Below are 27616 nucleotides of genomic sequence, written 5' to 3'. Positions count from 1 at the left end.
AACTATTCCAGATATGTACATCCAGAATTCAAAACCCAACCCAATTTCAAATATGTACATCCAGAATACAAAATCCAATTCCAGATAATGATATCCGCAACGCAAAGACATAATGGGATTTTAAAAAGTTCGTTGGTGCAGGAAGCAATTGATTGGGTGAGTAATTGCCTTCAATAAAATATGGCTAGACAACTCTGACGGGACTGTTTCTTCCTGCACCTCCATATCTTCTTCTGTCACCTCCATACACAATATGAAAATACTGTTTTATCCTTCTTGTGTCACCCCCATAGAATAGTTTTTAGATTATGTAATCCGGGAACTCATTTGAAAAAAAACTTCCGGATTACATAATCCGAAAGCTAAATACGACTTCTGGATTACGTAATTCAGAAAGTAATCATGCATCTGAAAAAGACTTTTGGATTATGTAATCTGTAAGCTAATTACAAATTTGAAAAATGTTCAGATTATGTAATCCGGAATATTATAAAAGGACATTTTTGAAAATTTAAAAATTTATGAAGGTGAGAGAAGAAGGTATGGAGGTGCAGGAAGAAACAGTCCTCTGACGGTACTAAAAGGCAAACACGTGAACTCAACTTCGGGCCTATTGGGCCTGGGACATTGGATTAAGGCCCATCTTATTCTCCTTACTCCCTTCATTTTCCCCCGTTTCTCTTTGATAAAAGTACTCTTCGGAATCAAGTTTCTGTTTTGTAATTTAAAGAAAAAAAAAACTCAACTCATGTTTTGCTATTTTTTAATATGAAACAAAAATTTGTTTTCATTGAATAGGAAGAAGTGAAAGAAAACGAAAAGGAGCAATGGAGAGAAGAACAATGTCAAAAGAAAAAATTGTCTCATGAGGAAGAAGATAGTGAGTGGAGGAAAAAGAGAAAATGACTAAAAGAGAGTGAGAGACCAAAATGTTAGTGTCTCACAGTGTGATGAGCAGAGACTCCAATCTTAACTGAAGATTTTTTCACATTTAATTCTCAATCGTGTTTTAAAGGAAGGATCTGTGAAGAGTGAGAGTGAGAAGATAATTTGTTTAGCATGCGCTATGAGTTAAGAGAGTGGGTGTTGGTTCCTGCCCCTCAATTTGGACCTTAAAAATGGGGGAGGGGTGCAGGAACTAATTCCCAAAGACAGTTTCTTCCTGCACTCTCATATTTTTAATTATGTAATATTTTAGATTACGTAATTCAAAAGTTTTTTCTAAATTCGTAATTAGTTTCTGAATTACATAATTTGAAAGCTATTTTTTAAATACATGATTAGTTTTTGGATTACATAATCTAGAAGTCTTTTCTAATATGAGATTAACTTTTAAATTATGTAATCTGGAAGCCTTTTTTCAAATACGTGTCCGATGATATAATCCAAAAGTTACTCTTAAATTCAAATTTCTAGATTATATAATCCGAAATACTATTTTTTAAAAGTATATAAGTTATTTCTAAATTCAAGATTAATTTCTGAATTATCTAATCAGAAAGGTAACACAAGAAGGATAAAAATATATTTTCATATTTTATATGGGGTGACAGGAGAAGATATGGGTGCAGGAAGAAACAGTCATTCCCCATAAATTCGGGCCTATATCCAAATAAGCCCGTCAAACTTTGAATCCACGAGACACGACCGGTGAGAGTCCTGAACCGGGTTTAACGAACAAAATTGCTTGAAACGAAGAAGCTAGTTAGAACAAAGATCTGAACCGAGATCGGAGAGGAGGAGGAAGATGAATAAGAAGAAAAAGACAATGGGAACGACGGTGGCGGGTCTAGCGCCGGGTCTTTCTCGGAAGCTGAAGAAGGTTCTAGTATCGAGGATCGACACGCCTGATCTCTTGTCTTCGCTCAACACACTTTCTTCCTTCTACGACGAAAACACTCCTCAGGCGCGTCGCAACCTACGATCCACCATCGAGAAGCGTTCTCTCTCCATTAACGGAGAATTCCTCGATGCTTCCCACGCCGCGCAACTGGTAATTACTATTCCACCGTCGATCTTGCAAATCTTCTCTCGCGGTTTCATCGCTTGCTTCCGCTGTTCTGATCCGGTTCATTTCTTTCTGCATTTTCTTTGTTAGGCCTTGGATAGCGTGGAGAGCGAGGTCGATGCGCTCGCCGAATGCTGCGACAGGTTTAGATTTCTGTTTCGAAGGCTTCCTTAGTTGCAATTCGTTGTTTGCGTGTTTATCATTAAGTTGACGCTTGTGTGCTTGATGCCGGATTTCGTTGCTTAGTAGAATGCTATCGAGTTCATTCGCTTCTATCGCTTTGTGTCCTGGTAATTGACTGTGAGATATGAAACTGTCACATTGCGCTGGAAGTTCTTAGTAGGCTCAAATATATATTACTGCTGAAATAAGTATCCAAAAGTCGAAATGAGACAATTTTGGAAAACTGGACTAATTAGTCGTTGATCATTTTCCATCTTGATAAAGAATATATGCAGTAGAAGCATGGTAATAGTATGGCAAGGCAACGGGTGCGGATTTGACTATACTAGTTTCCGAAATTAAGTTCATACCCATCTCTATCCCTATCCTTATCTCTATACCTATTCCCGTTGGTTTTGAAATTTGTGTCCCATTCCAATCCTTATTTCTTAAGGAAAAATGATATTATAAAGGATTTAATGTAAAAAGGACATATACTTTATTTTCTTCAATGTCAAAAGGATATGCACTTTATTTTCTTCAATGTCAAAAGTGATATACATTTTTTTTTCTTTAATGTCAAATTTCAAAGAAGAAATTATAATTGCATAGATATTAAAATAGAGTAGCAAATAACAATTGTATAAATGTCAAATAGTTATATAAAATAGTAAACAATTACACATAATTGAATTTTCATTACAAGGTTACTTTTGCAAATGTTGAGAGGGAAAAGTATCTCGAGGGTTCAGGTGAACTTGGTGGATATAAAATGACTTGAAGTGTTTGGGATTCAAGTGAACTTGGTGGATATAAAATGAGTTGAATTATTGTGAGAGAATAGAAAATTGTATAGCTAAAGAATGATTCTTCAAATGAACCAAAACAAATGAGCAAATAGAATAATGAAAATAAGTTTTTTAGGTTACCTAATAAACTAAGAGTGTTTTAGTAATTTGAAATGGGAACAGGACAGGGCAGATTGTACATACTTATCTCCGCTCCTTACCTGATCTAAACCTGTACCCGTGGTTGGTTAATGTGGGGATTCTCCGTCATAATAAAGACGTGTTTGTGTGAGTTTATTTGTCATCCCTACATGATAAGCATATTCACTAAAAAATGATCTTAGGCTTGTATATTGTAAGTGAGAATAATGCAGTTAGGAGGAGATAGTTTCGTTGTGTCCTGATATTCAACGTTTTATTTAGAACACTTATTATTAATCACTTGTTTCTATAGTTTTATAACTCGGATGCATTTTATGCTTCACATGCAGAAAATAATAATAATAAAAAAGCTATAATTAGGTTGCTCAATGCTGTACTTCGTGTGTCTGGAGTTCTGGTTTGGTTTAGAATGTTTCCTATCACTTGATACGAAGTTCTTGGGATAAGTGGATGGTTTGGGTGAAAAATTTGCTAAATTATTGTACAAGGAAGGCAGTTCCACGCTAGCAAGCATATTAGAGCTGCGTATGATTTGTGATCAAAAGATTTAATTTTTATATTTGTTACGGAATTTAGCTTGTGATTCTCAATTTTGGTTTAGCAGCACAGCTCCATAATAACCAGTTTGTGAGTCACGTCTGTTTGGTACTACAGCACTCTGTTGGGGTTAGGATTTTAAAGTTTTCCTCATAGCTTGTTAATTTTACCTTTGAAAATTGAAACTGTCTCATTGTTCTTTCGAAGAGAATAAATTCTTTATTCTGGTACTGATAAAATTTGAGGTTTTATACTTTTACAGGATAGCAAAGGCTTTGAATAGTTGTAGTGCTAGCACTACTGACATTATCAGTACCACCGAGAGGCTCAAACAGGAGCTTGAAACTACCACACAAAGACAAGAGATTGTAGCATGTTTCTTACGGGATTATCAGCTCTCCCCTGAAGAGGTTTAAACCATTGTTTTATGACTTGACTTTAACTATGGCTTTGTGAATTAAGTGAAATAGATGTATTGTAATCTTCTTACAATTAGTTGTTGATTATCTGTAGATAAACGCACTTAGGGAAGAGGAGCTAAATGAAAACTTTTTCAAGGCATTATCTCATGTCCAAGAGATTCATGCCAATTGCAAAGTATTGCTAAGGACACATCATCAGGTAATCTTCTTGTCATCTTTATCGCCCTATTTTATGTGTTGTGCAATACTAAACCTGCTGTTAGCAATCTGAATTCTGAATCCAAATTGCGTATATAATTACGGGTTTAATTTGGAATACTAGTCATTCTCCGAGGCAATATTTTCTCTCGTTGACTAAATGATTATAGTTATGCTAGCTCACTATGCTGCAAAGTTGGTAATAGCGTTACAAAGATGAATGTGAAAAATATTATTGACAACTCAAAATGCATAGTAAGATGTTCTATAATTAAATAGAATTAGATAAATATTATTCACTTAAATCCTTTATATTTTTATATGAGCTATAAATGACCAAAGCAACTAAGTCTTTCTATTTCTTCATGTTAATAATTGTTTTGTTGCGCGCTGTTTACTTTTCTGTGACAATTTGCACTCTATATTATTTTTTTCAGGCAGGTTTGCCCCAAACTTAGCTGCTACTTTATTCGTTCAAAATAAAATTACAATTTTATTAAATTAAGGAATTTCATTGCAGCGTGCTGGTTTAGAGTTGATGGATATGATGGCTGTTTATCAAGAAGGAGCTTATGAACGTCTATGCAGGTGAAGATTCATCTAGTTCAGCTCATATGGCTAGAACATGAATTGTATTTTATCTGTGAGTTACTACAAGTATGAAGTGTGAATTTTAATTTCTGTATTGTTGATATAGATGTCAAGAATAGATATTTGTTTCTTTGTACTAAGATCAACTAGATTTATCATATATATAACTACTTATAATTTTCATTTCTAGGTGGGTTCAGGCTGAATGTAGAAAATTGGGGGACACTGACAATCCGGAAGTTAGCGAGCTTCTGAAAACAGCTGTGCGTTACCTCAGGGAAAGATCTGTCCTTTTCAAGTATTGTGCAGAAGAGGTAATTCTGTCATGGATTTAATGAACTGGCTCTAAAATTGATAATTCTTGTTTTTATTGGGATTTCAAATTTGCCATCTTCCATGTTAGTATGGAGAGATTTTGTATTATGAAGCATGTTATGTTGCATCATCTATTAGTGTCGATTATAAAAAATTGCTAGTGGACTTCACATCATAATAACATATAAAGAATATTCTTATTCTCAAATTATGGAAACTTGGATTCCTTAGCTTGTGCATCAGAAATTACTGATTTACTAATTTTGCAGGTTGCCAATATGAGACACAATGCACTATTTAGAAGATTTATAAGTGCTCTTACACGTGGAGGACCTGGTGGATTGCCTCGACCAATTGAAGTTCATGCTCATGACCCACTGCGTTATGTCGGTGACATGCTAGGCTGGTTACATCAGGTATGACATGAAAAGCTTGTGGATGAATGCTTGGAGCCTCTTCTGAATGTTATTATTCTGCCATGTCTTGTTTGTTCATCATATGTTTTTTTTGTATGTATGCAGGCCTTAGCATCTGAACGTGAACTTGTAGCTGTGTTGCTTGATCCAGATGCTATTGTTGATTCTGGACCAAAGCAATTCACCAACAACACTGAGAATGGCTCTGGGAAGACAGAATCTGACTTGATGTTTGTTCTTGATAGAATTTTTGAAGGAGTATGTAGACCGTTTAAATTGAGAGTTGAACAAGTTTTGCAGTCTCAACCAAGTCTTATAGTATCCTACAAACTCAGTAATACACTTGAATTTTACTGCTACACTGTGAGTGTTCTCATCTTCGTCCTTTTTTCTTGATTTTAGTTATCCCATATGTTTATTTATTTTTGTGACTTCTGATGATCTTATAGATCTCAGATTTACTTGGGCGAGAAACTGCACTTTGTAATACACTATGGGCACTGAAAGATGCTGCTCAGAAAACATGTTTTGATATTTTGAAAGTTCGAGGGGAAAAGCTTTTGCGGTATCCCCCACTTGTTGCTGTTGATCTTTCCCCGCCACCAGCTGTGAGGGAAGGGGTATCTGTACTTCTTGAAATAATTGACACCTACAACAGTGCAATGGTTCCTGCTTCTGGTCAGAAACCTGCTTTTGGTCCAGTTGTATCTGCTATACTGGATCCAATAATTCAGGTATGCTTCTCAATCTGTTACCTGCATTTGATAATTGATAGCATAATCATTCTGTGTGGTCATGAAAGAAAATGATGTGAATTTGTAAATATTATTATAAAATTTGATCTTGGTAATATAATATGGTCACTTAGATAATCATTTGATAATAGTTGTGCTTGAGATTTTAGCTTTATATGACACCTTTGATGCCCGAATACGATACGTGTATTGACTACTGCATGTAGACATGTCGATTCGTCTCATATTAAAAAGTATGTACTTATTCGTATATAAAATTCACAAAATAAAATTGATGTTATTGTATTTCTTTTTAAGAAATCATATTAAAATTGAAAATCATTATTAAATGTTATCCAAGTCAAACTTATGAAACTCAAATGTACATACCAATTATAGTTTACTACGAACAAATGGTGAGAGTAAGAGATGCTTCTATCAACATTTGTTATCACAATACTTGTTTTTTTAATTAAGTGCCATGGTACTCAAATATCAATTCCTGAAAATGATTTCATGGAATAAATCACAAAGATTATATATTTTATGTATCTTTAATGTCTGGAAGTATATACAAATGAAAACCATGATAGTTATATATACTAGTGGAATGTTATATATGAGGCTATTTTAGGAGAAAGGGGTTGGGTTATGGGATCTTTGGTGCGTGTTGTCTTATTTCACATGGGTAATAAATAAGTGGCAGACCCTCGCTGATTAAGTCTTTTATTTGATTAAGGTTTAACCAAAGGACTATGAGAATTCATAATACAGGACTATTAGTTGTACCAAAAAGCAACAGTTCTAACTTACAAGCATTCTTTCAACGTATATTAAGCACTCTTCTATTTTTAGTTACTGACTGATACTCTACAGTACATATTTTAAATGTAAGTGTATCAGTGTCAGATAAAGCTTAATTTTGGGAGAAAGGGTCACGCCTATTTTTAAAAAAATTATCGTACAAAGTTGGCAAAAATAAGCAATTGTCTTTGAAAGTTGAGGCAAGTTGGCATTTTTATATTTAGCAACTGTCTATCAATCGGCCCTTGCTGTAGACCCTTGAACTATTTGGCTTTAGAGTGATAATAATCAACTTTTTATTTGAAGAGTATTTGATATTGTATCATAGGAGTACTTGTTTTCCCTTTGTTCCCCATAGTAAAACATTCCAATTTCAACAGAGATCTAGATTATGGTTATTCATTTTCCATTGGCTGTTATTTTAATGAATCATTGGAGATCAGAGCTTTAGCTTCCTATTTGTTGCAGATGTGTGAACAAGCAGCGGAGGCACACAAGTCAAAAGGAGTTGGTCACTCATCAAGGAGGAGTAGGACGAGTTCTGATTCTAATCAACATACTAAATCATCAGTGGACGCAATCTTGTCAAATAGTAGCTCTGCTTCATCCTCACTGGTCCGTCCTTGCTCCTCTTTTTTTTACATTTAACTAAATTTTCCCTTCTCTTTTGAGTTTTGCAGATATTTGCTGCTTGTAGGATTTCAGTGTTTTTTTTCCTTTAACAAACTTCTGGTTTTGCTATAACTTTATTCCTCTGCATTTTAATAATTTTTTATTCCCATTTTATAATATATATATATATATATATATATATATATATATATATATATATAATGAGAGAGAGAGAGAGAGACAATGCTATTGGGCACTAATTAAGAAAACAAAAGTGGAAAGTATTCAATGGAAAAGAAAGAAAGTTTCGTATTGAAAATGCAGATGTCATGTAATACTTTTGAAAGTAAATAGAAACACTTAATATATTTATATTTCTTTATCAGTGTCCTTAGTATACTCTTCTTTAGTAAGACAATATAAAAATCTTAATGATCTGCAGTTGTTTGTGTCTGCATGTGCTATTCATTTGCCATGTTGGTGCATGAGTCTATCTATACATCCTTTTAAAATCAGTCCCACCAGCAATTAAATGAAAACTTTATTTGGAATCTAGAGCCTGAAATTGAAGTAATCTGTAATTTTACTGGAAATTTTCTAAGAGAAATTCCATGTCATGTTGTAAATGTATAATCTTGTGGACCAACAAATATAGTTTCATACTCCCATTATTCCAGGTAAGTGAAAGGAATATGGGAGAACTTTAACATATATGTAATGTATCCAATCTTTATAAAAAAAATTAAATTCCTTGTGGAAGTTTTATGCAATAGAATATCTTTTGGTTCTGTGCGACTTTTGCCTTAACGCGTGTGCCATGTGTTGACAGACTAGTGAAACCCCTTCAAAGATCTTTCTCATTAACTGCTTGTGTGCCATTCAACAACCTCTATCTGGATACGAGCCTGTCGCTGATTACGTAAATAGACTCGGAGCAATGATAGATAATCACTTACGTGTTCTTGTGGAAAAAGAAGCCGAAGCAATCTTAAGAAGATGTAATTTATCAGAAAAGATGCCGCACTTGCGGAATTCAATCCACAAGGAAGGGGAGAATGAAGTGGGTACCCCATTGGCTGAGAGGGAGGACACTAGTCCAGCCGTTCTTTCGGAGTGTTTGAAAGCTCTGTTTGGCCTTGTTTTGGGAAGTGAAAGTTCCCTGCCGGAATTTGAGCAGATGCAGGTTCCAAGGTTGCGTTCTGAAGCTTCTATTGGCGTGGCCAGGTCGTTGGCCGAAGCTTACGAGCTTATTTATAAGGCTATCATGGATCCCAAAAATGGTTACCCGGACCCCAGGGCGTTGGCAAGGCATCCGCCTGATCAGATAAGAACTATATTAGGAATATAAGTTTTGTTTTGCTTCGTTTATTTGTTTAGCTCCGACCTCTTGTTCAATATGTTCATTTTGTTTGCTAATTACGTATATAAACTCTTCTCTCTCATTTTGGATTTTACTCCTCTACTTTTCAATAATTCTGTAATCTACTATTAGCCTTTGAGATGCTATATTGGAATCTTCGATGTTGTTGATGTACTTTTTTTTTTAGTTTTACTGTGACGGACTTCATTTTTTTTTCTTTTTCAAATACACGTGGCTAATGTACTAATGTAGTTTCAATCACATAGTTTTCAAAATATTTATTTCTTTTCCTTATCAAATTAGATTTGGGTAGATTTAGATAATCATTTCTAACATTAAACATTAATAATTTAAACTTAAATTTCGGATTCCTAAAATCATTTTTTATACAATTGAAATTTAATTCAATTTCAATATTATTTAAATTTAACCTTTTTACTAAAATTAAATATTATATATATATTATATAATTATATATTCTATATTATTAAATTTAAGTAATTATATGACATAATGCACATTAACAATATTTTTTTTTTAAGTTATTGCAAACATTGAAACTTAATATATTTTATTTATGATTTACAACTATTTACATGTTTTACCTAATGTTAATTGTTTGGTTGGTATAATTATTGTTATTTCTTTTAAACAAATCTAATTTCAGTTTAATTGTTATTTTTTAATTACTAATTACTATTAATTAATGTTGTACTTGTGTGTTTTTTTGTTGCAATGGACAACTAAAGGTCATAAATAAAATATGTTTTAAATAAATAGTTACACCAAAGATTATAACATTATGCGGTTTTCTTCGTACTCTTTTTTTACTTTGTTTCTACGTAAAATATTTTTCTCTACTACTTTCTTTCTGCTTTTTCTATTATTTACTTTCTTTTCTACTTATTTCTTGGTGTTTTCTCCATTATTCATTTAATGGCGTCCAGTGTTGAACAAATCATTATACTTGAAACAAAAGGAGTCTTTTGGTGCATGAACAGCCGTGGTGAAGTATGTATATTTATATTTTTTTCTAAAATTTTTCCTTTTAAACAGTTTCTTCATTTCCTGATTTTTTTTCTTTATTTTAAAATCAATAACTTGGTTATGTTGATCGTGCTTTTGCCATCGAGTTTCTAAAAGAACTTGAACAGGAGTGGACCCTTGCAAATTCAGAAGGGAACGCCCATATAGTGCAGTATAACGAAAATTCAAAAATTTATTTGTTGCCGAAAATGTTGTATGAATAATTAAGTTCTCTTTATGTTTATGTTGACTATATGTTTATGTTTAGTAGTATTCATATTCTATTTGTTCATGCATTTCTTGCAATGTGAATACATAATACATAAATTATTACAATTTTATTTCATTATCTAGTATATTTATAATATGTTGACATTATTATATATGCTTAACGTTATAACAATTGCCAGTATATTAAAGTCATCCAGTATATTAAAGTCATAAAAATCTTTGATCATATTTTTTATTTTATATATTTTGTGTTAATATTATAAAATGCTTATATTCATTTTATTCTTTATATATTGTTTATTATTAATTAGTCATTGAAGTATTAAATTGATTGTTGTTTTTTCTAGAAACCTGATGATGCATATATGTTTATTATTGTTGTATGGTTTTTAAGATCTTTAGTTATTTATATAAATAGTATTTTATTGTATTTATATTTTATCATGTTTTATTTGTATTATATTACATTTTAATTTAATTTATATGACAAAAGGTAACTTCATAATTTTATATGATTTTTGTCTATAATATGTTTATGGAAGAAACACACATTTACATTTAAGATAACTGTACTTGGTATATAATATAATGAATTATTTTTTTAATTGTAATACTTTTTTTTTTGAGAAATTTTTGCAGATTAACTTAATAGCATGAAGATAGCATGAAGTTGGTGAACATGACTTCATTTTCACAGTAAATATGTTATGGGAACATAATATTAAATAATTATTTATATAATGTATTTGTTCAAATTATTGTATTGTATTATTATGGCAAAATTTATTCATTCATTTTTACTTATGTTATGTTATATTAAATTCTTTAATGTAAAAGTACGTAAACTTATGCTCAATGTTTAGTGTACTATATTTAATTTCATTTGCTCAATTTTATAATTTTTATATAAAAAAATATTTATTAATTCTAATATTAATATTTATATATAAAATATTCTAAAACTTACGAGTACTTTCTTATAGAGGGGCCTTTGCACACCCTTATTACTACCTACACCCCTTACTAATAGTAAAAAGACTAAAATATCCCTAAGTTATAATTAATCTCCAATTTTAATTCTCTCTCAGCTTCATTCTACGTTTTCTCCCTTTGCTACACTCACACCGCACTACTCCCCATTGTTGTTGTACGCCTTCTACTGTCGAGCATTGGTGAGTGGAGTTTTTTTTTTTCTTCAACAACTTTTTCTTCTTTTTCCCAAACCATGGAATACCTTTGTAGGTAATTTGGTCTCTTTTTACCTTTTGGATTAGCTAATTTGGAAAACTCTTTATGCAATGTTATGGATTAGTAATTCCAAAATACCTTTTTTCAGATTACTCCATCTAGAACATGTTTTGGATTTTCTTGGATGCCTAATATGTAATACATATTTCACATTTTGAATGAGGTGTTCTAGAAAGCAAATAATGTGTCTTAAAGGTCTAATTTAAAATACATATTCCGAAAAGTATATTTGTATTTCAGAATGTCTAATCCGAATTACATAATTCACATCCCAGATTGGAAAACAGCATAAGCAATATTTGTTTTTTAAAATGAAAAAGCTGCAGAAACATTAATATATTTTTTTCTGCAGAATCTATTTGCATCAATTCTATTTTTTCTGCTGAATCTATTTGCATCAATTATATTTCTTCTGCAGCTCTCGTTCTATCGTCTTTTGCTACATGTAAATACTACACAAAAGAAGCATGAAAATAAATTTGATCTTTCTAAAATACAAATTAAATAAGTTGCATCACAAAGTATATTTACTAGTATGGGCGAGACCGAGATTCGGTCTCCCTGACCGAGATCAGAAAAACCTGACCAAGACTAGGAAAATCTGGCCAAGACCAAGGAAATCTGGCTGAGACGAGGGAAACCACCACGGACGACCCGGCTGACTGACACATAAATCCATCAACGCTCAAATCAAGGTCAGTGAAGCTAATCTATCATTAAGGATTAGGTAATACATCCATAAGTGTCATCCATTCCACTAATAATGCCCAATAAGGTAAGCCCATTAAAATAATATAAATAACACACATTTCAAGGAGAAAGGTTCGTCATTTATTACGGCGCACCTACCTGAATACCGATCACCCGTTTTACTGACTTGAGCGTCAGAGTGCCTTCCGCAGGTACCCCCCATCCTGTGTTCACCCGAGGCTGAGAGCCGAAGGAGAAGCACGAAGACGAGAAGGATCCCAACCAAGCACCTAGCAACCTGCCCGACCGAAGGAGGAAGACAAAGACTTCAATAGTTCTCTAGGTCCCATCTCCCTAGCAGGAACAATTGGTGCCCATCGTGGGGCTGAGAGAAACTAGCTGAAGAGTGAAAATAGATGGTCTCAACCAAAAGTATAGAGAGGATGACCGAAGCCAACCAGACGATGCTGTTGCTGTCTCTCCAGAGAGAGATGACCGAGATGAAGAGAAAGACCGAAAAAATTGCTTAGAAGAACGAGCAGGAGCTGCAGGTTCTTCACAGGGAGAGCGAAGACATGAAAAAGAAGTTGGGAGAGGGAGGACCTTTTGCTGTACCCACCAATGTTGTCGGCAGGTCCTACACCTCTCCCCCCAACCCGAAACCGGCCAAAGGGACGAGGGACAGACTCCCTCCCCGGGAGACCGAGATGGACGACGAGTTATGCCTGGTCAGGTCCGCCCGGACGACTCTGACGATTGACTCGACCCGCCGACATCCTTTTACCAACACCATTATTGAAGTTCCACTGCCTGACAAGTGGAAAGGTTTCAAACGAGACCGATATGACGGATCAACCGATCCCGATGAGCATATGGACGCTTACACCACCCATTTGAGCCTCTACACCTCGGATGACACAGTGTTATGCCAAGTGTTTCCTACGTCTTTGAAGGGAGTAACCTTTAGTTGGTTTACCAAGCTCTCACCAAACTCCATTGACAGCTTTGCCACACTCGTGGTGAATTTTGAAACCCAAGTCGCCACCAGCCGGCCGCACCACCTGACTTCTATCGCCCTGGTGGGCATCCGCCAGGAGAAGGGAGAGTCGCTGAGAACCTTTGTTGATAGGTTCAGCAAGGTGGAAATGAACATCTGGAATCTAAGCCCGGATGTTGCCATGCATCACATGCTGAAAGCCCTACGTCCAAGGCCCTTTGTCGACAACCTGTGCATGCAGCCAGTCGACAGCCTGGACGAGATGAGGAAGAGAGCTGCTAAGTATATGCAGTTGGAAGAACTCAGAGATTTCCGCAACCAGGCCCGTGCCGAGGCTAGTGGAGAGAAGAACAAGGAGGAGAAAGACCGCCAGGGTCGACCAAGTTAAAGGAATGACCAACGCAGAGACAACCGGGACCGACCAATCCGGTTCTCAAGATTCACAGCCCTGACGGCCGAGAAGGGAAGGATTCTGGATGAGGCTCTCAACGCCGAGTTGATCCCTCCCCCAAGGAAAGTGGCCAGCCCAAACAATGCCAACCGAAGGAAGCAGTGTCGGTACCATCAAAACAGCGAGCACTCGACCAAGGAGTGTCAGGCTCTGAAGGATAAGATCGAGGAACTTATCCAGGTTGGGCACCTCCGCCGATTCGTCATGAACGGCCGAGACCCACCTCGCCGGGCAGAACCCCCTAGGCGAAAAAGGTCACCCCAACGCGGTCGAAATAACCGAGATCATAGAGACGACTGAAAACCTAGGAGGGACGATCCTCCCCGCAGGGATGACCCTCCTAGGGAGGCCGACATAAGAGGTAACCGAGAGGTTATCAACACCATAGCAGGCGGCTTCGTTGGGGGAGGGAGCACGAACAGCGTCCGAAAGAAACACATGCGGGCGGTGCACCAGGTAAACGCGGATGTCACCCATCACCTTCACGGACGAGGACTTCAAAGGCGTGGATTATCGCCAACAGGATGACCCAATGGTAATATCAGTCGATATAGACCAATTCACCATCCGGAAGACCCTTGTGGACCAAGGAAGTTCAGTAGAAATCCTCTACTGGAAAACGTTCAAGGCCATGAGGATAGCCGAGGCCGAGATGATGCCTTACGATGACCATGTAGTAGGATTCTCGGGTGAAAGGGTGGGTACCAAGGGCTACATTGAGCTCTACACCACATTCAGCGAGGGAAAGAATACCAAGACTATAAAGATCCGGTGTCTGGTCATCGATGCCAATACCTCCTACAACATCCTCCTCGGTCGGCCATCCATCAACGACTGATGGCCATCGTATCGATCCCACACCTGGCAATGAAATTCCCTTCGAAGATGGGAGACAATCTTACGATCCACGTGGACCAGAAGGAATCATGAGAGTGCTATGCCGAAAGCCTCCGGGTGGCCCTTAAGAAACAACATCTCTCCCAAGAGAAAGTAAGACCTTGACCTTGACCTTGACCTTGACCTTGACCTTGACCCCCGGGAGACCGAGGATAGACTGAAGGCAAGAGAAGAGTTGAGGAGGGTACCTCTCCTGGACGAAGAGCACAACACTACTGTAGGGACGATCATGGCAGCTACCGAGGCCGAGATCATGCGCGCCGCGCTAAAGAAGAATATGGACATATTCGCATGGACACCGACCGACATGCCGGGGGTGAGCCCAGACGTCATCACCCATCGACTGTCGATATTTAGAGAAGCCCATTCGATCTCCTAGAAGAAGAGGGATCTAGGCGATGAAAAACGCCTAGCAACAAAGGCAGAGGCCGAGAAGCTTATGTCGGCCAGATTCATACGGGAGGCCCGATACACGACTTGGTTAGCCAATGTCGTCATGGTCACCAAGCCAAACGGAAACTGGAGGATGTGCGTCGACTACAGAAACCTCAACAGCGCATGTCCGAAGGATACCTATCCTCTCCCAAATATCGACCGTTTGGTGGATGGGGCGACCGACCATAAAATTATGAGCTTCCTGGACGCTTAATCTGGCTATAACCAGATAAGCATGCACCCGAGGGACAAGGAGAAGACGACCTTCATGACGGCCGATGCCAACTACTACTACGAGGTCATGCCGTTCGGCCTCAAGAACGTGGGGGCGACCTACCAGCGCCTCATGGACAAAATCTTCAAAGGCCTAATCGGCCGAGCGGTAGAGGTATATGTGGATGACATAGTCGTAAAGTTCAACTCTTTCGAATAACATCTGAAGGACCTCGACAAGGTGTTCAAGGCCCAAAGAAGGGTCAATATGAAGCTTAACCCCGAGAAGTGTACATTCGGGGTTGAGGGAGGGAAGTTTCTGGGCTTCATGCTCACCCACCGAGGGATAGAGGCCAACCCTGATAAATGTCAACCTATACTCGACATGAGAAGTCCAAAGAACATCAAGGAGGTACAACAATTCCTAGGGTGCCTGACCGCCCTCTCCAGGTTCGTCCCCCGTTTGGCGAGAAGACGAGACCGATGGTCCAGCTGCTTCGGAAGGCCACCAAGTTTAGCTGGGACGACCGATGTGAAGAAATATTCAAGAAGTTCAAGGAGTTCCTGACATCCCCATCCATCATCCAGAAGTCGAGACCCGACCACCCAATCCTGGTGTACTTGGTAGTCTCGGAGGAAGCAGTCAGGGTTGCTTTGGTGCAGAAGGTCAAGGGCGAGGAACGACCGATATACTTCGTCAGCCAAATCCTCCATGCGGCTGAGACGAGATACCAGATGATCGAGAATGTGGCTTTCGCCCTGGTCCTCACAGCAAGACGGATGCTTATTCTGAAAGGGCCGAACGACCTTCTTTTGGAGCAAGCCCTCCAATTCGGATTTAGGGCGACCAAAAACCAGGCCAAGTACGAGGCCTTGCTCGCTGGGCTAAACCTAGCCTATGACATGGGAGCACGTGAGGTTACGTGCAAAAGCGACTCCCAGGTCATGATCGGCCAAATAAAAGGAGAATTCGAGGTGAAGGAGCCTTTGCTGCAACTGATGGCATTGAACTCTTCTCTTTTACGATTTTTGTGGTGGTTTGCGGAAGCTTCAATGGGTTGATGGTGGAACAAGGCTCTCCTAAGAGTTGTGGTAGCCTTGGAGGTGCATGAAGAGTAGGAGAGTGAGAGAGGTTCGGCCAGCTCTCTTTGGTAGGTGAAAGGGTTGAAGATTAAAGACCTAAATCTAGAGAGAGTTTAGGCAAGGGAGTAAGAATGACACATTTGGCAACATTTCATTACTCAAATTCATCTTGAATGTACATGAGGTAGGCTCCTCCTTAAATAGCCTTGGAGGACCGGAAATGCACATGTAAATGAAGAGAAAATGCTAGCCAAATTACATGCAAATGTGAGCACATGGGAAATGTGAGCACATGGGAAATGTGAGCACATGGTGCGCCTATCCTTCACATGGGCGGCCTAAGTTAGTTTAGTAGGTTCTAGAAACCGTAAGCTAACTTAGGTAAACCTAGCTTAATCCTAATTGCAATTTAAACAAATTCACAATAGTAAATTCTATACTATTTGGACAAGAAAATAAAGCTATGCTACGCTTGATGTTGGGCTTTCTTGGAACATGTAAAGATAGATTTCTCTACCATCGGTGGCCTTGTTCCAATCCTCATCAAGCCTCTTGGTCATTGCCCTTGTGGTTGGCCCTAGATGTCCTTGTGCTCGGCCCTCTTCCATCATCCCCTCCCCCTTGGAAAGGATTTGTCCTCAAATCCAAATCGTCCTCGTCTTCATTGGTACCTACAAATGCAGATAAATCAATTACATTAAAAGTATTATGTACTCCATATTCAATAGGTAAATCCAATTTGCAAGCATTATTATTGACTTTCTTGAGGACTTGAAAGGGTCCATCACCACGGGGACTAAGTTTGGATTTTCTCTTGGTAGGAAATCTATCTTTTCTAAGATGAAGCCAAACTAAGTCTCTCTCTTCAAAAATTATTTCTCTCTTCCCTTTATTGTTGTATTTTGCATACTTTTCATTTTGTTGTTGTATTTGTAGTTTAACCTTCTCATGTATTTTCTTAACAAAGTCGGCTTTGATAACTCCTTCCTTATGCACAAATTCTTGTGGATTAGGAAGAGGTAACAAATCCAAGGGAGTGAGAGGATTAAATCCATATACAACTTCAAAAGGAGAAGCATTAGTAGTTTTATGAACTAGTCTATTGTAAGCAAATTCAATATGGGGAAGGTACTCATCCCAAGATTTGTGGTTACCCTTCATGATTGTCCTAAGCATAGTACCAAGAGATCTATTGACTACTTCGGTTTGGCCATCCGTTTGAGGATGACAAGATGTTGAAAATTGTAGTCTTGTGCCAAGCTTGCCCCAAAGGGTTTTCCAAAAATGGCTTATGAACTTAGGATCTCTATCGGATACTATACTTCTTGGTAAACCATGAAGTCTCACCACTTCTCTAACGAAGAGTCTAGAAATATTTTGAGCATCATCTACTTTGTGGCAAGGAATAAAATGGGACATTTTGCTATAACGATCCACTACCACAAAGATAGAATCATGACCTCTTGCAGTCCTAGGTGTTGGAGATGGATGAAGCTCATCTCAACCTTGCATTGGTGTGTTTGATGTAGTCTTTAGTTAGTTTGCTTTGAAGGTTGCAATAGGTCTTAGATGGTTATGTATTTTAGGTTTGTGTATATTCAAAGGTTGCCTTTTGTTGCATGACCCATCCTAGATGCCAAATCAAGGTAGTAAGATCAAGCTCATGATGTGGTTAAATGGTTTTGGAAAAGCTTTTTAAATTTTTCTTAAATGGTTTGATTCAGTACAAAAAATAAATCTGTTTTATTGAGAAGCAATCGGTTTATTTCTTCTCTGTTAAAGGCTTTTCGAAATTCTGTTAGGGCACCAAAGGTAAAGCTCAGTCTGTTATTTCAGTTAAGCTGAGCTGGCAGTTTTATCAACATTTAACCTGTTGTTTTTTAGAATCAATCTGTTGTTTTTTAAACTGCTATGTAACTGTTTTTTAAAAGTGGTTAGAAACTGTTCTCTATAAAATAAAATGCCCTTCTCACGTGAAGGGATGTTGAACAATCACAGTTTGACAGAGATACAACATTTCGTGTGTGAAAAAGAGAATTGAAAAGGTTTTGCAAAGGTTTTTGAAAAGAGAAATACATGAGAGCCTGTTCTTGAAGAACCTTGTGCTGGTTGAAGGTGATGGTACTGTTTTGGAGCAAATAGAACAACTGGTTTATGTTCTTGCAACACAGTTTCAGGTGTAATCTTTCCCTTATTCATTCTTGTAATAAGTATAAGTGTTAGTCACTCTAGATAGGGTTTCTTGGAGTGCAAGGTATGCTGGAATAGTGTTTTTCAGCCTTGGTTGTTGAAGTTCTTGAAGAGTTCAAGAACTGCTGTGTGTGTGTAATTGATTGTATCTGTTTTTAGTGAATTCCACCTTGGAGTAAGGTGAACTGGACGTAGCTCTTGATGAGTGAACCAGTATAAAAATTCTCTTGTGTTTCTTTTCTCATCCCTGCACTTAATTCTGTGTTTTCACATAATTTGTCAAGAAAGGAATCTGTTCTATTAAAACGAAATCTGTTAATTCTGGACCTGGTTAAATCTGCCGTTCTAACTTGTTAATCAATTCTCTAAACATAAATCAAGCTGCTGTGTGAATCTGTTATAGGGTAAAAAGGGTGAACTGTTTTCTTTAACTGAACTGTGGCATTTGATTCATTACTCTAGATGGCTTATGTTAAGTACAATTGATTAATTCTGTGCTACAAACTACAACTTTATAAACTGTGAAAGTTAATGAATTTGGTTCTGGTATTGCTGCTGGTTGATCTAAACTGTGCTGATCATGTTCTGGTTGTGCTAAAAGCCATCTGTACAACAATCTGTTTCGTTTAATATCAATCTGTTCTTTTCACCACTGTTAAACTGTAAAGCAGCGTCTTTTGCGAAAATTTGATAAGGTCAATTCACCCCTCCCCTCTTGAACTTAGACACTGCTTAACTCTAACAATTGGTATCAAGAGCTAGGGCTTGTATTTTGGTCAAGTGTATGCATGATGTCTGAGTTTAAAATGCCTTTTGCTGAAGGTGTGTCTATTAATAGACCTCCTATGTTTGGTGGTGTTAACTATGCTTTCTGAAAAATCAGGATGAAAATCTTTATGGAATCTATTGATATGGGTATTTGGGATGCAGTGGTCAGTGGACCTTTTATACCTATGCAGGTTGTCAAAGAAGAAACAATAAAGAAGCCTTGGTCTGAATGGAGTGAAACCGAGAGGAAGAAGGCCCAATATGACTCCTTAGCCAAGAACATCATCACCTCTACACTGAATATGGATGAGTTCTTTAGAGTTTCTCAATGCAACTCAGCTAAGGAGATGTGGGAGGTACTAGAGGTAACTCATGAAGGGACGGATGATGTGAAACGAGCAAGGAAGCACTCACTCATTCAGGAATACGAACTGTTCAGAATGCAATCAGAAGAGAGTATTGCAGATGTGCAAAACGATTTACACATATTGTAAATCACCTCACTGGCCTTGGTAAAGTCTTTGACAAGGAAGAGCTCAACATAAAGGTGTTGAAATGCCTTGATAGGAGCTGGCAGCCTAAGGTAACAACAATCTCAGAATCCAGAGATTTATCCAAGATGTCCACTGCTGCACTCTTTGGAAAGCTGATGGAGCATGAACTAGAGCTGAAAAGATTGAAAGAACAAGAAACTGTGGAGAAGAGAGCCAAAGGAATTGCCTTGAAAACTACCATGGAACATGATACAAGTGAGGAAGAAGAGAATCCTGAACATGATGAGACATTGAGTCTGCTCACCAGAAAATTGAGTAGATTTCTTAGAAAGAAAAACTGTGACAGAATTCAACAAAGGAAGAGGTATTCTAAATCCAATGATTCAAATTCTTCAAATTACACTTGTTTTGGATGTGGTAAACCAGGTCATATAAAGGCTGATTGTCCAAACAATCAAAACAAAGAAAAATCAGCAAGCAAGAAGAGTGAAAGAAGCAAAGGCAAAAGAGCATACATCTCATGGGAAGAAAATGATGTATCCTCATCTAGTGATTCCTCAACCGAAAGTGAGGAAGCAAATCTGTGCTTTATGGTGAATGATGAAGAATCTAACTCTGATTCAGTAAGTGATTTTTCTACTGATTCTGAAAGCTATGATCAGCTGTTAATTGCCTTTAAGGAAACACATGATGAAGCAAACAGATTAGCTGTCATTTGCAACAAATTGAATAGAGTAAATAGGGTACTTGAACCTAAGGTCAAAGCTCTTGAAGAAGAACTGCACAAAGCTAAAACTGAATTGGTTAGCCTTGAATTAACCTGTTTGCATGCATCAATAAAAACCTGTGATAATTGTAAGAAGTTGGAAAAACAGGTTGAATATTTGTTAAAAACACTTTCAAATTTCACCAAAGGAAGAGAAAATCTTGAAAATTTATTAGGTTCACAGAATGTTGTTTTTAATAAAAATGGTCTAGGATATAATTATGGAATGAAAAGCAATGTGAAAAAGCTGTCCAGTTTTTTTGTTCCTTCCAAAACAGGTTTTTCCTCTGTTAGCTGTTCAAATACAATATATTCTGCAACTTGTTTTTATTGTATGAAGTCTGGACATATATCTAGAACATGTAAAGCTAGAAGGTACCTTGTTCCAAAAGGGTTGACCAAATGGCTTCCTAAGGAAAGGTATTAATCATACTTGGCCCTAGACTAAAAAGGGTACCATATGTACTGAATCTGTTTTGCAGAAGAATAGCAGGAAAAATCAGTGGTACCTGGACAGTGGGTGCTCGAAGCACATGACAGGTGACTTGACTCAATTCATAAGCCTAAAACTCAAAGCTGAAGGACACGTCACATATGGAGACAACAATAGAGGAAGAATTCTTGGAAGAGGAGATGTTGGCACTAAAGACTCAACCACTATTGAGAATGTACTGTATGTTGAAGGGCTAAAGCATAGTCTTCTAAGCATTAGCCAGCTGTGTGACAAGGGATACAAGGTTAATTTCGAAGCCAACACTTGTACAATCTCAAATGAAATCTCTGGTAAGGTGCTTTTCACAGGAAAAAGGGTAAACAACATCTATCTCTTAGACATTATGAATAGTTGTTCTGAAAATGAGTGTTTGTTGTCTAAAAGTGATGAGTCCTGGCTGTGGCATAGGAGGCTAGCTCATATCCATACAAATCACTTGAATAAGCTGAAGTCTAAGGAACTTGTTTCTGGTTTACCAAGCATAAAATTTCAGAATAACAGATTGTGTGATGCTTGTGTAAAGGGAAAACAGATAAGAACTTCATTTAAATCTAAAAATGTGGTTTCTACAAATAAAGCCTTGGATGTCTTACATATGGACTTGTTTGGACCATCTAGGATTGCTAGCTTAGCTGGAAATTACTATGCCTTGGTGATTGTTGATGACTTTTCAAGATATACATGGACCTTGTTTCTTGCTTCTAAAAATGATGCATATAAAGCCTTTAAGAAACTTGCTAAGGTTCTGCATAATGAAAATGAAAATAGAATAAAATAGATTCATAGTGATCATGAGGGAGAATTTCAGAATGCAAAATTTGATAGATATTGTGAAAAACATGGGATCACACATAGCTATTCTGCTCCTAGGACACCCCAACAAAATGGTGTAGTTGAAAGGAAGAATAGGTCATTAGAAGAGTTAGCTAGGACCATGTTAAATGAATCTGGTTTACCTAAATATTTTTGGGCTGATGCAGTATACACTGCTTCTTTTGTGCTTAACAAAACCTTGATTAGACAAATTCTTAAGAAAACTCCCTATGAATTGTATAAAGGTAGGAAGCCTAGCATTAGTCATCTTAGGGTTTTTGGCTGCAAGTGTTTTGTTCTAAATAATGGTAAAGACAATCTGGGGAAATTTGATCCTAAATCAGATGGAGGAATACATATTGGTTATGCTATAAATGGACATGCTTATAGAGTGTATAATAAAAGATTGCTTGCAGTAGAAAAATCTATACATGTTGTATTTGATGAAACAGATTGTTCTGTGCCTAAATCTGTTCTGGATGAACCTGGTATGGATGATTTAAGAACCATTTTGAAAAAGAATCAATCTAGTGAGCTTGATGCAACTAATCCAAATGCTGTCAAAGAATCTATTGTGAATGCAGGATTGCCTAAAGAATGGAAAACACCCAGGGATCTCACACTAGACAATGTAATTGGTAAAACTGAGAAAGGAGTCTCAACAAGAAATTCACTGAATAATTTCTGCAAAACAGTGGCCTTTGTTTCACAGATTGAGCCTAAAAGTCTGGAAGAAGCACTACAAGACAACAATTGGATAACAACAATGCAGGAAGAACTGAACCAGTTTGAATACAATGAAGTGTGAACTTTGGTTCCAAGAAGACATGAGATGAATATCATAGGAACCAAGTGGGTGTACAAGAACAAGCTGGATGAACATGGGGCTATCACTAGAAATAAAGCAAGGCTGGTTGCTAAAGGTTACAACCAAGAAGAGGGAATTGATTTTGGTGAAACCTATGCACTAGTAGCACGTCTTGAAGCTGTCAGATTACTCCTAGCATTTTCCAGCATACAAGGCTTCAAGCTATTTCAAATGGATGTCAAGAGTGCATTCTTAAATGGTTACATTAATGAAGAGGTGTTTGTATCTCAGCCTCTAGGGTTCGAAGATCATAAAAATCCAGAGCATGTGTACATGCTTAAGAAGGCGTTATATGGATTGAAGCAGGCACCTAGGCAATGGTATGAGAGACTAAGTGAGTTTCTGCTCTCTCAAGGATATAACCGTGGCAATTCTGATAAAACTCTGTTCATAAAGAAGAAAAGAGAAGACATTATACTTGTGCAAGTCTATGTGGATGATATTATCTTTGGATCCACAAATGAAGAGATGTGTGAAGACTTTGTGAAAACAATGAAGAGCGAGTTTGAGATGTCAATGTTAGGGGAAATGAATTTCTTCCTTGGACTACAAGTGAAACAGCTCAAGGATGGAATTTTCATAAGTCAAGAAAAGTACTGCAAGGAGCTGCTCAAGAGGATCAATGCAAGGCAATCAACACTCCTATTTCAACAAGCTGCCAGCTGGAACAAGATTGTACAGGAAAATTAGTGGATCAATCCAAATACAGGGGTTTAATTGGTTCTTTGTTATACTTAACTGCTAGCAGGCCTGACATTATGTTTGCTGTGTGCTTATGTGCTAGATATCAATCTAATCCAAAGGAATCACACTACAATGCAACAAAGAGAATTCTGAAATACTTGCAAGGGTCGAAGGATGTTGGATTATGGTATCCTAACAATGTATCTTTAAACTTAACTGGTTTTTCAGATTTTGACTTTACAGGTTGCAAGGTTGATAGGAAGAGCACAAGTGGGACTTGTCACATGCTTGGATCAAGCCTAATCTCTTGGCATTGCAAGAAACAAGCTTGTGTTGCTCTCTCTACAGCAGAAGCAGAATACATAGCTGCTGGAAGTTGTTGTGCTCAAACCTTATGGCTAAGGCAGCAACTAAGTGACTTTGGGATTCTATTAAACAAGATACCTATAAATTGTGATAACACTAGTGCTATAAATCTGTCTAAGAATCCTGTCATGCATTCAAGAACTAAATATATTGAAATTAGACATCACTTCCTAAGAGAACATATAGCTAATGGAACTTGTGATATCAAATTCATTGGCACTGAATTTCAATTAGCTGATCTCTTTACTAAACCTCTTGCTAAAGATAGGTTTTATTTTCTTCTAAATGAATTGGGTATCATTAGCTTAAATTGTCCTCTGCAGTAAAAAATTCAATCTGTTATTTTATATTTTAACATGTTTTGCTCTCTGTTTCAGAATCACATCTGTGACTAGGAAAGAGAAAGATTTGTTTTTTTTTCTCTTTCTCTCTCTCTCTCTCCCTCTTTATCTTTGACTGCTTTTACAGTTATTAACCAGCAGGTATATGACAATTATTATGTGGGTATCCTAACTGATTGTATATTGTGTAGGTGCAACAGATTTGATTTATCAAACTAAAATCAGGTTCCAATATATTCTTGCGTAAATCAATACCTGAACCTGCTGTACCACAAGAATAAAATCTGAAGCATATCTGATTGAATTGATTTTTTTTAAACCCATAATTCTTGAAATCTGATCTAAAGCCCTATATTAATCTGGCATTGATCAATTGCTTTGCGCACTATCTCATTCCTCTACAAGCTGTCCAGGTGCAGGTAAAAATAGATAGAGCATGACATCCTCATCACACAGAAAGAAGAAATGCAAAGAGCAATCCAACAACAACCAAGGCATTCTAGAAAACTGGTTTGCTGGAGATTCTGAAGCTATGACAAGGTTCATCCATGAAACAAGCAGAAAGCAAGTCAATGTGCCCAAGGTGCTAGAATTTTCTTGGTTGAGAGAAGATAATCTGACTGAAGCGAAAACCCTGCTCAAGCATCAAAAGCTTCTTAGAAATAACTGGAAATGTCTATCCAGACTTGGTGAAAGTGTTCTACAACAATCTGGTTCAAGATGGCAAAAATCTAGTCTCCCATGTGAAAGGTGTGAAGCTGAAAATTACAAGGGAATATGGAGCAATGTGGGAGGAATCAAGTATTCGGGAATGAAGGTTAGTAAAGGGAATACTGCTGGAATTCAAGGGTTCAACAAAATGCAGTTTTACAGGAGCTGTGTTAGAAATCCGGCTGAACCAGTAGCTCGATTTCATGCTGGTAATCTGACCTTAATTCTAAGACTTCTAGCCTACATAATTTCTTGGTAGCTTACTCCTAGAGGAAGTAATCATGCTACTCTTCATGAAGAGGATTTGATTATGCTATACTGTATAATGAATCAAATCAAGGTAAATTGGGTAAGTACAATGGTAGAGCATATGCTCAAATCCACAAGGCTTCCCGATTATCGTTTTCCATATGCAATTTTTGTATCAAAACTAATTGACTATTTTGAAGTTGATACTGCAAATGAGAGAAATGACACCATTAAGGCAACCAGTGAAATAGACAACTCCACTCTCTTGAAAATGGGGTTCCAAAAGGAGGAAGACAGCTGGATCTTTCGAAGGAATGCTGCAAATAGAGCTGAGAATGAAACAGCTAATCCAGGAGATGAAGAAGAAGAAAATGCTGATGGTGTGCAGCACATGGATGAGTCACCAGTGCACCCTTTTGCAAATGAGGATGTTACTGCTACAAGCCAAAATGCATTGGTAGCATATCAGGAACCTGTGCATAGAGGTGAACTTCTATCCATGTTCGAAAGGCAAGTGCTAAACAGGCTAGATACACTCACATACGACCAAAAGGAGTACTATGAAATGACCCAAGCCAGGTTTCAACACTTGGATGACCAAATTGAAGGAGTTCAGGAGCAGCTAGCCGAGCTCTACCACTATAACAAGTGATCTCTACAATGTTTTTATCCTTTATGTCTTGTTGAACAATTGGTTTTCTCTGTTCTCTTTTTCTTTCTCCATCGGTTTTAATTCTGTTTTGGTTTGTAATAGACCTATAAACTGGCTTTAGTTTGAACTATTATGCATATCTGTGGTGTGCTTCTTTTTTTCAATGTTCTACTCTGTTTTATGAACCCAAAGGGGGAGAAGGACAGATAAAAGAGTGCTCACATAAGTTGATGATCTGACTCAACCTGCAGGGAGGTAGCACACAACTCATATACTGTTATATTCTGGTTTTATCTCTAAATGTTGTTGTGCAATTTGCTTGGAAGCTAGTTCAGTGCAGTTTTGATCATCAAGTATACAAAGCAAAGAGATTTTTGTCTCCATCAAACAGGGGGAGATTGTTGGAGATGGATGAAGCTCATCTCAACCTTGCATTGGTGTGTTTGATGTAGTCTTTAGTTAGTTTGCTTTGAAGGTTGCAATAGGTCTTAGATGGTTCTGTATTTTAGGTTTGTGTATATTCAAAGGTTGCCTTTTGCTGCATGACCCATCCTAGATGTCAAATCAAGGTAGTAAGATCAAGCTCATGATGTGGTTAAATGGTTTTGGAAAAGCTTTTTAAAGTTTTCTTAAATGGTTTGATTCAGTACAAAAAATAAATCTGTTTTATTGAGAAGCAATCAGTTTATTTCTTCTCTGTTAAAGGCTTTTCGAAATTCTGTTAGGGCACCAAAGGTAAATCTCAGTCTGTTATTTCAGTTAAGCTGAGCTGGCAGTTTTATCAACATTTAACCTGTTGTTTTTTAGAATCAATCTGTTGTTTTTTAAACTGCTCTGTAACTGTTTTTTAAAAGTGGTTAGAAACTGTTCTCTATAAAATAAAATGCCCTTCTCACGTGAAGGGATGTTGAACAATCACAGTTTGACAGAGATACAACATTTCGTGTGTGAAAAAGAGAATTGAAAAGGTTTTGCAAAGGTTTTTGAAAAGAGAAATACATGAGAGCCTGTTCTTGAAGAACCTTGTGCTGGTTGAAGGTGATGGTACTGTTTTGGAGCAAATAGAACAACTGGTTTATGTTCTTGCAACACAGTTTCAGGTGTAATCTTTCCCTTATTCATTCTTGTAATAGGTATAAGTGTTAGTCACTCTAGATAGGGTTTCTTGGAGTGCAAGGTATGCTGGAATAGTGTTTTTCAGCATTGGTTGTTGAAGTTTTTGAAGGGTTCAAGAACTGTTGTGTATGTGTAATTGATTGTATATGTTTTTAGTGAATTCCATCTTGGAGTAAGGTGAACTGGACGTAGCTCTTGATGAGTGAACCAGTATAAAAATTCTCTTGTGTTTCTTTTCTCATCCCTGCACTTAATTCTGTGTTTTCACATAATATGTCAAGAAAGAAATCTGTTCTATTAAAACGAAATCTGTTAATTCTGAACCTAGTTAAATCTGCCGTTCTAACTTGTTAATCAATTCTCTAAACATAAATCAAGCTGCTGTGTGAATCTGTTATAGGGTAAAAAGGGTGAACTGTTTTCTTTAACTGAACTGTGACATTTGATTCATTACTCTAGATGGCTTATGTTAAGTAAAATTGATTAATTCTGTGCTACAAACTGCCAATTTATAAACTGTGAAAGTTAATCACTTTGGTTCTGGTATTGCTGTTGGTTGATCTAAACCGTGCTGATCATGTTCTGGTTGTGCTAAAAGCCATATGTACAACAATCTGTTTCGTTTAATATCAATTTGTTCTTTTCACCACTGTTAAACTGTAAAACAACCTCTTTTGCGAAAATTTGATAAGGTCAATTCACCCCTCCCCTCTTGAACTTAGACA

At 37.1% G+C, this 27616-nt stretch overlaps 2 protein-coding genes across 2 annotated transcripts; both read left to right on the top strand.

The window, feature by feature from the left end:
• The first annotated feature begins 1562 nt into the window (after positions 1-1562).
• LOC137811082 (conserved oligomeric Golgi complex subunit 6) lies at positions 1563-9283 on the top strand. The gene is made up of 11 exons (XM_068612670.1): positions 1563-1993; positions 2099-2151; positions 3920-4067; positions 4171-4278; positions 4798-4865; positions 5059-5182; positions 5453-5599; positions 5705-5962; positions 6049-6333; positions 7606-7752; positions 8579-9283. The coding sequence occupies exons 1-11, from the start codon at positions 1748-1750 to the stop codon at positions 9095-9097; spliced, it is 2103 nt and encodes a 700-aa protein (XP_068468771.1). The 5' UTR covers positions 1563-1747; the 3' UTR covers positions 9098-9283.
• Positions 9284-12879: 3596 nt separating this feature from the next.
• On the top strand, positions 12880-13689 carry LOC137809267 (uncharacterized). Its single transcript, XM_068610402.1, has one exon. It carries the CDS (start codon positions 12880-12882, stop codon positions 13687-13689), a length of 810 nt encoding a protein of 269 aa, XP_068466503.1.
• Positions 13690-27616: the final 13927 nt, after the last annotated feature.

This window comes from Phaseolus vulgaris, chromosome 2 (genome assembly GCF_000499845.2).
Source record: "Phaseolus vulgaris cultivar G19833 chromosome 2, P. vulgaris v2.0, whole genome shotgun sequence".
In the NCBI taxonomy this organism is placed as follows: Eukaryota; Viridiplantae; Streptophyta; class Magnoliopsida; order Fabales; family Fabaceae; genus Phaseolus; species Phaseolus vulgaris.
This window is presented reverse-complemented; position numbering and strand designations above follow the sequence as displayed.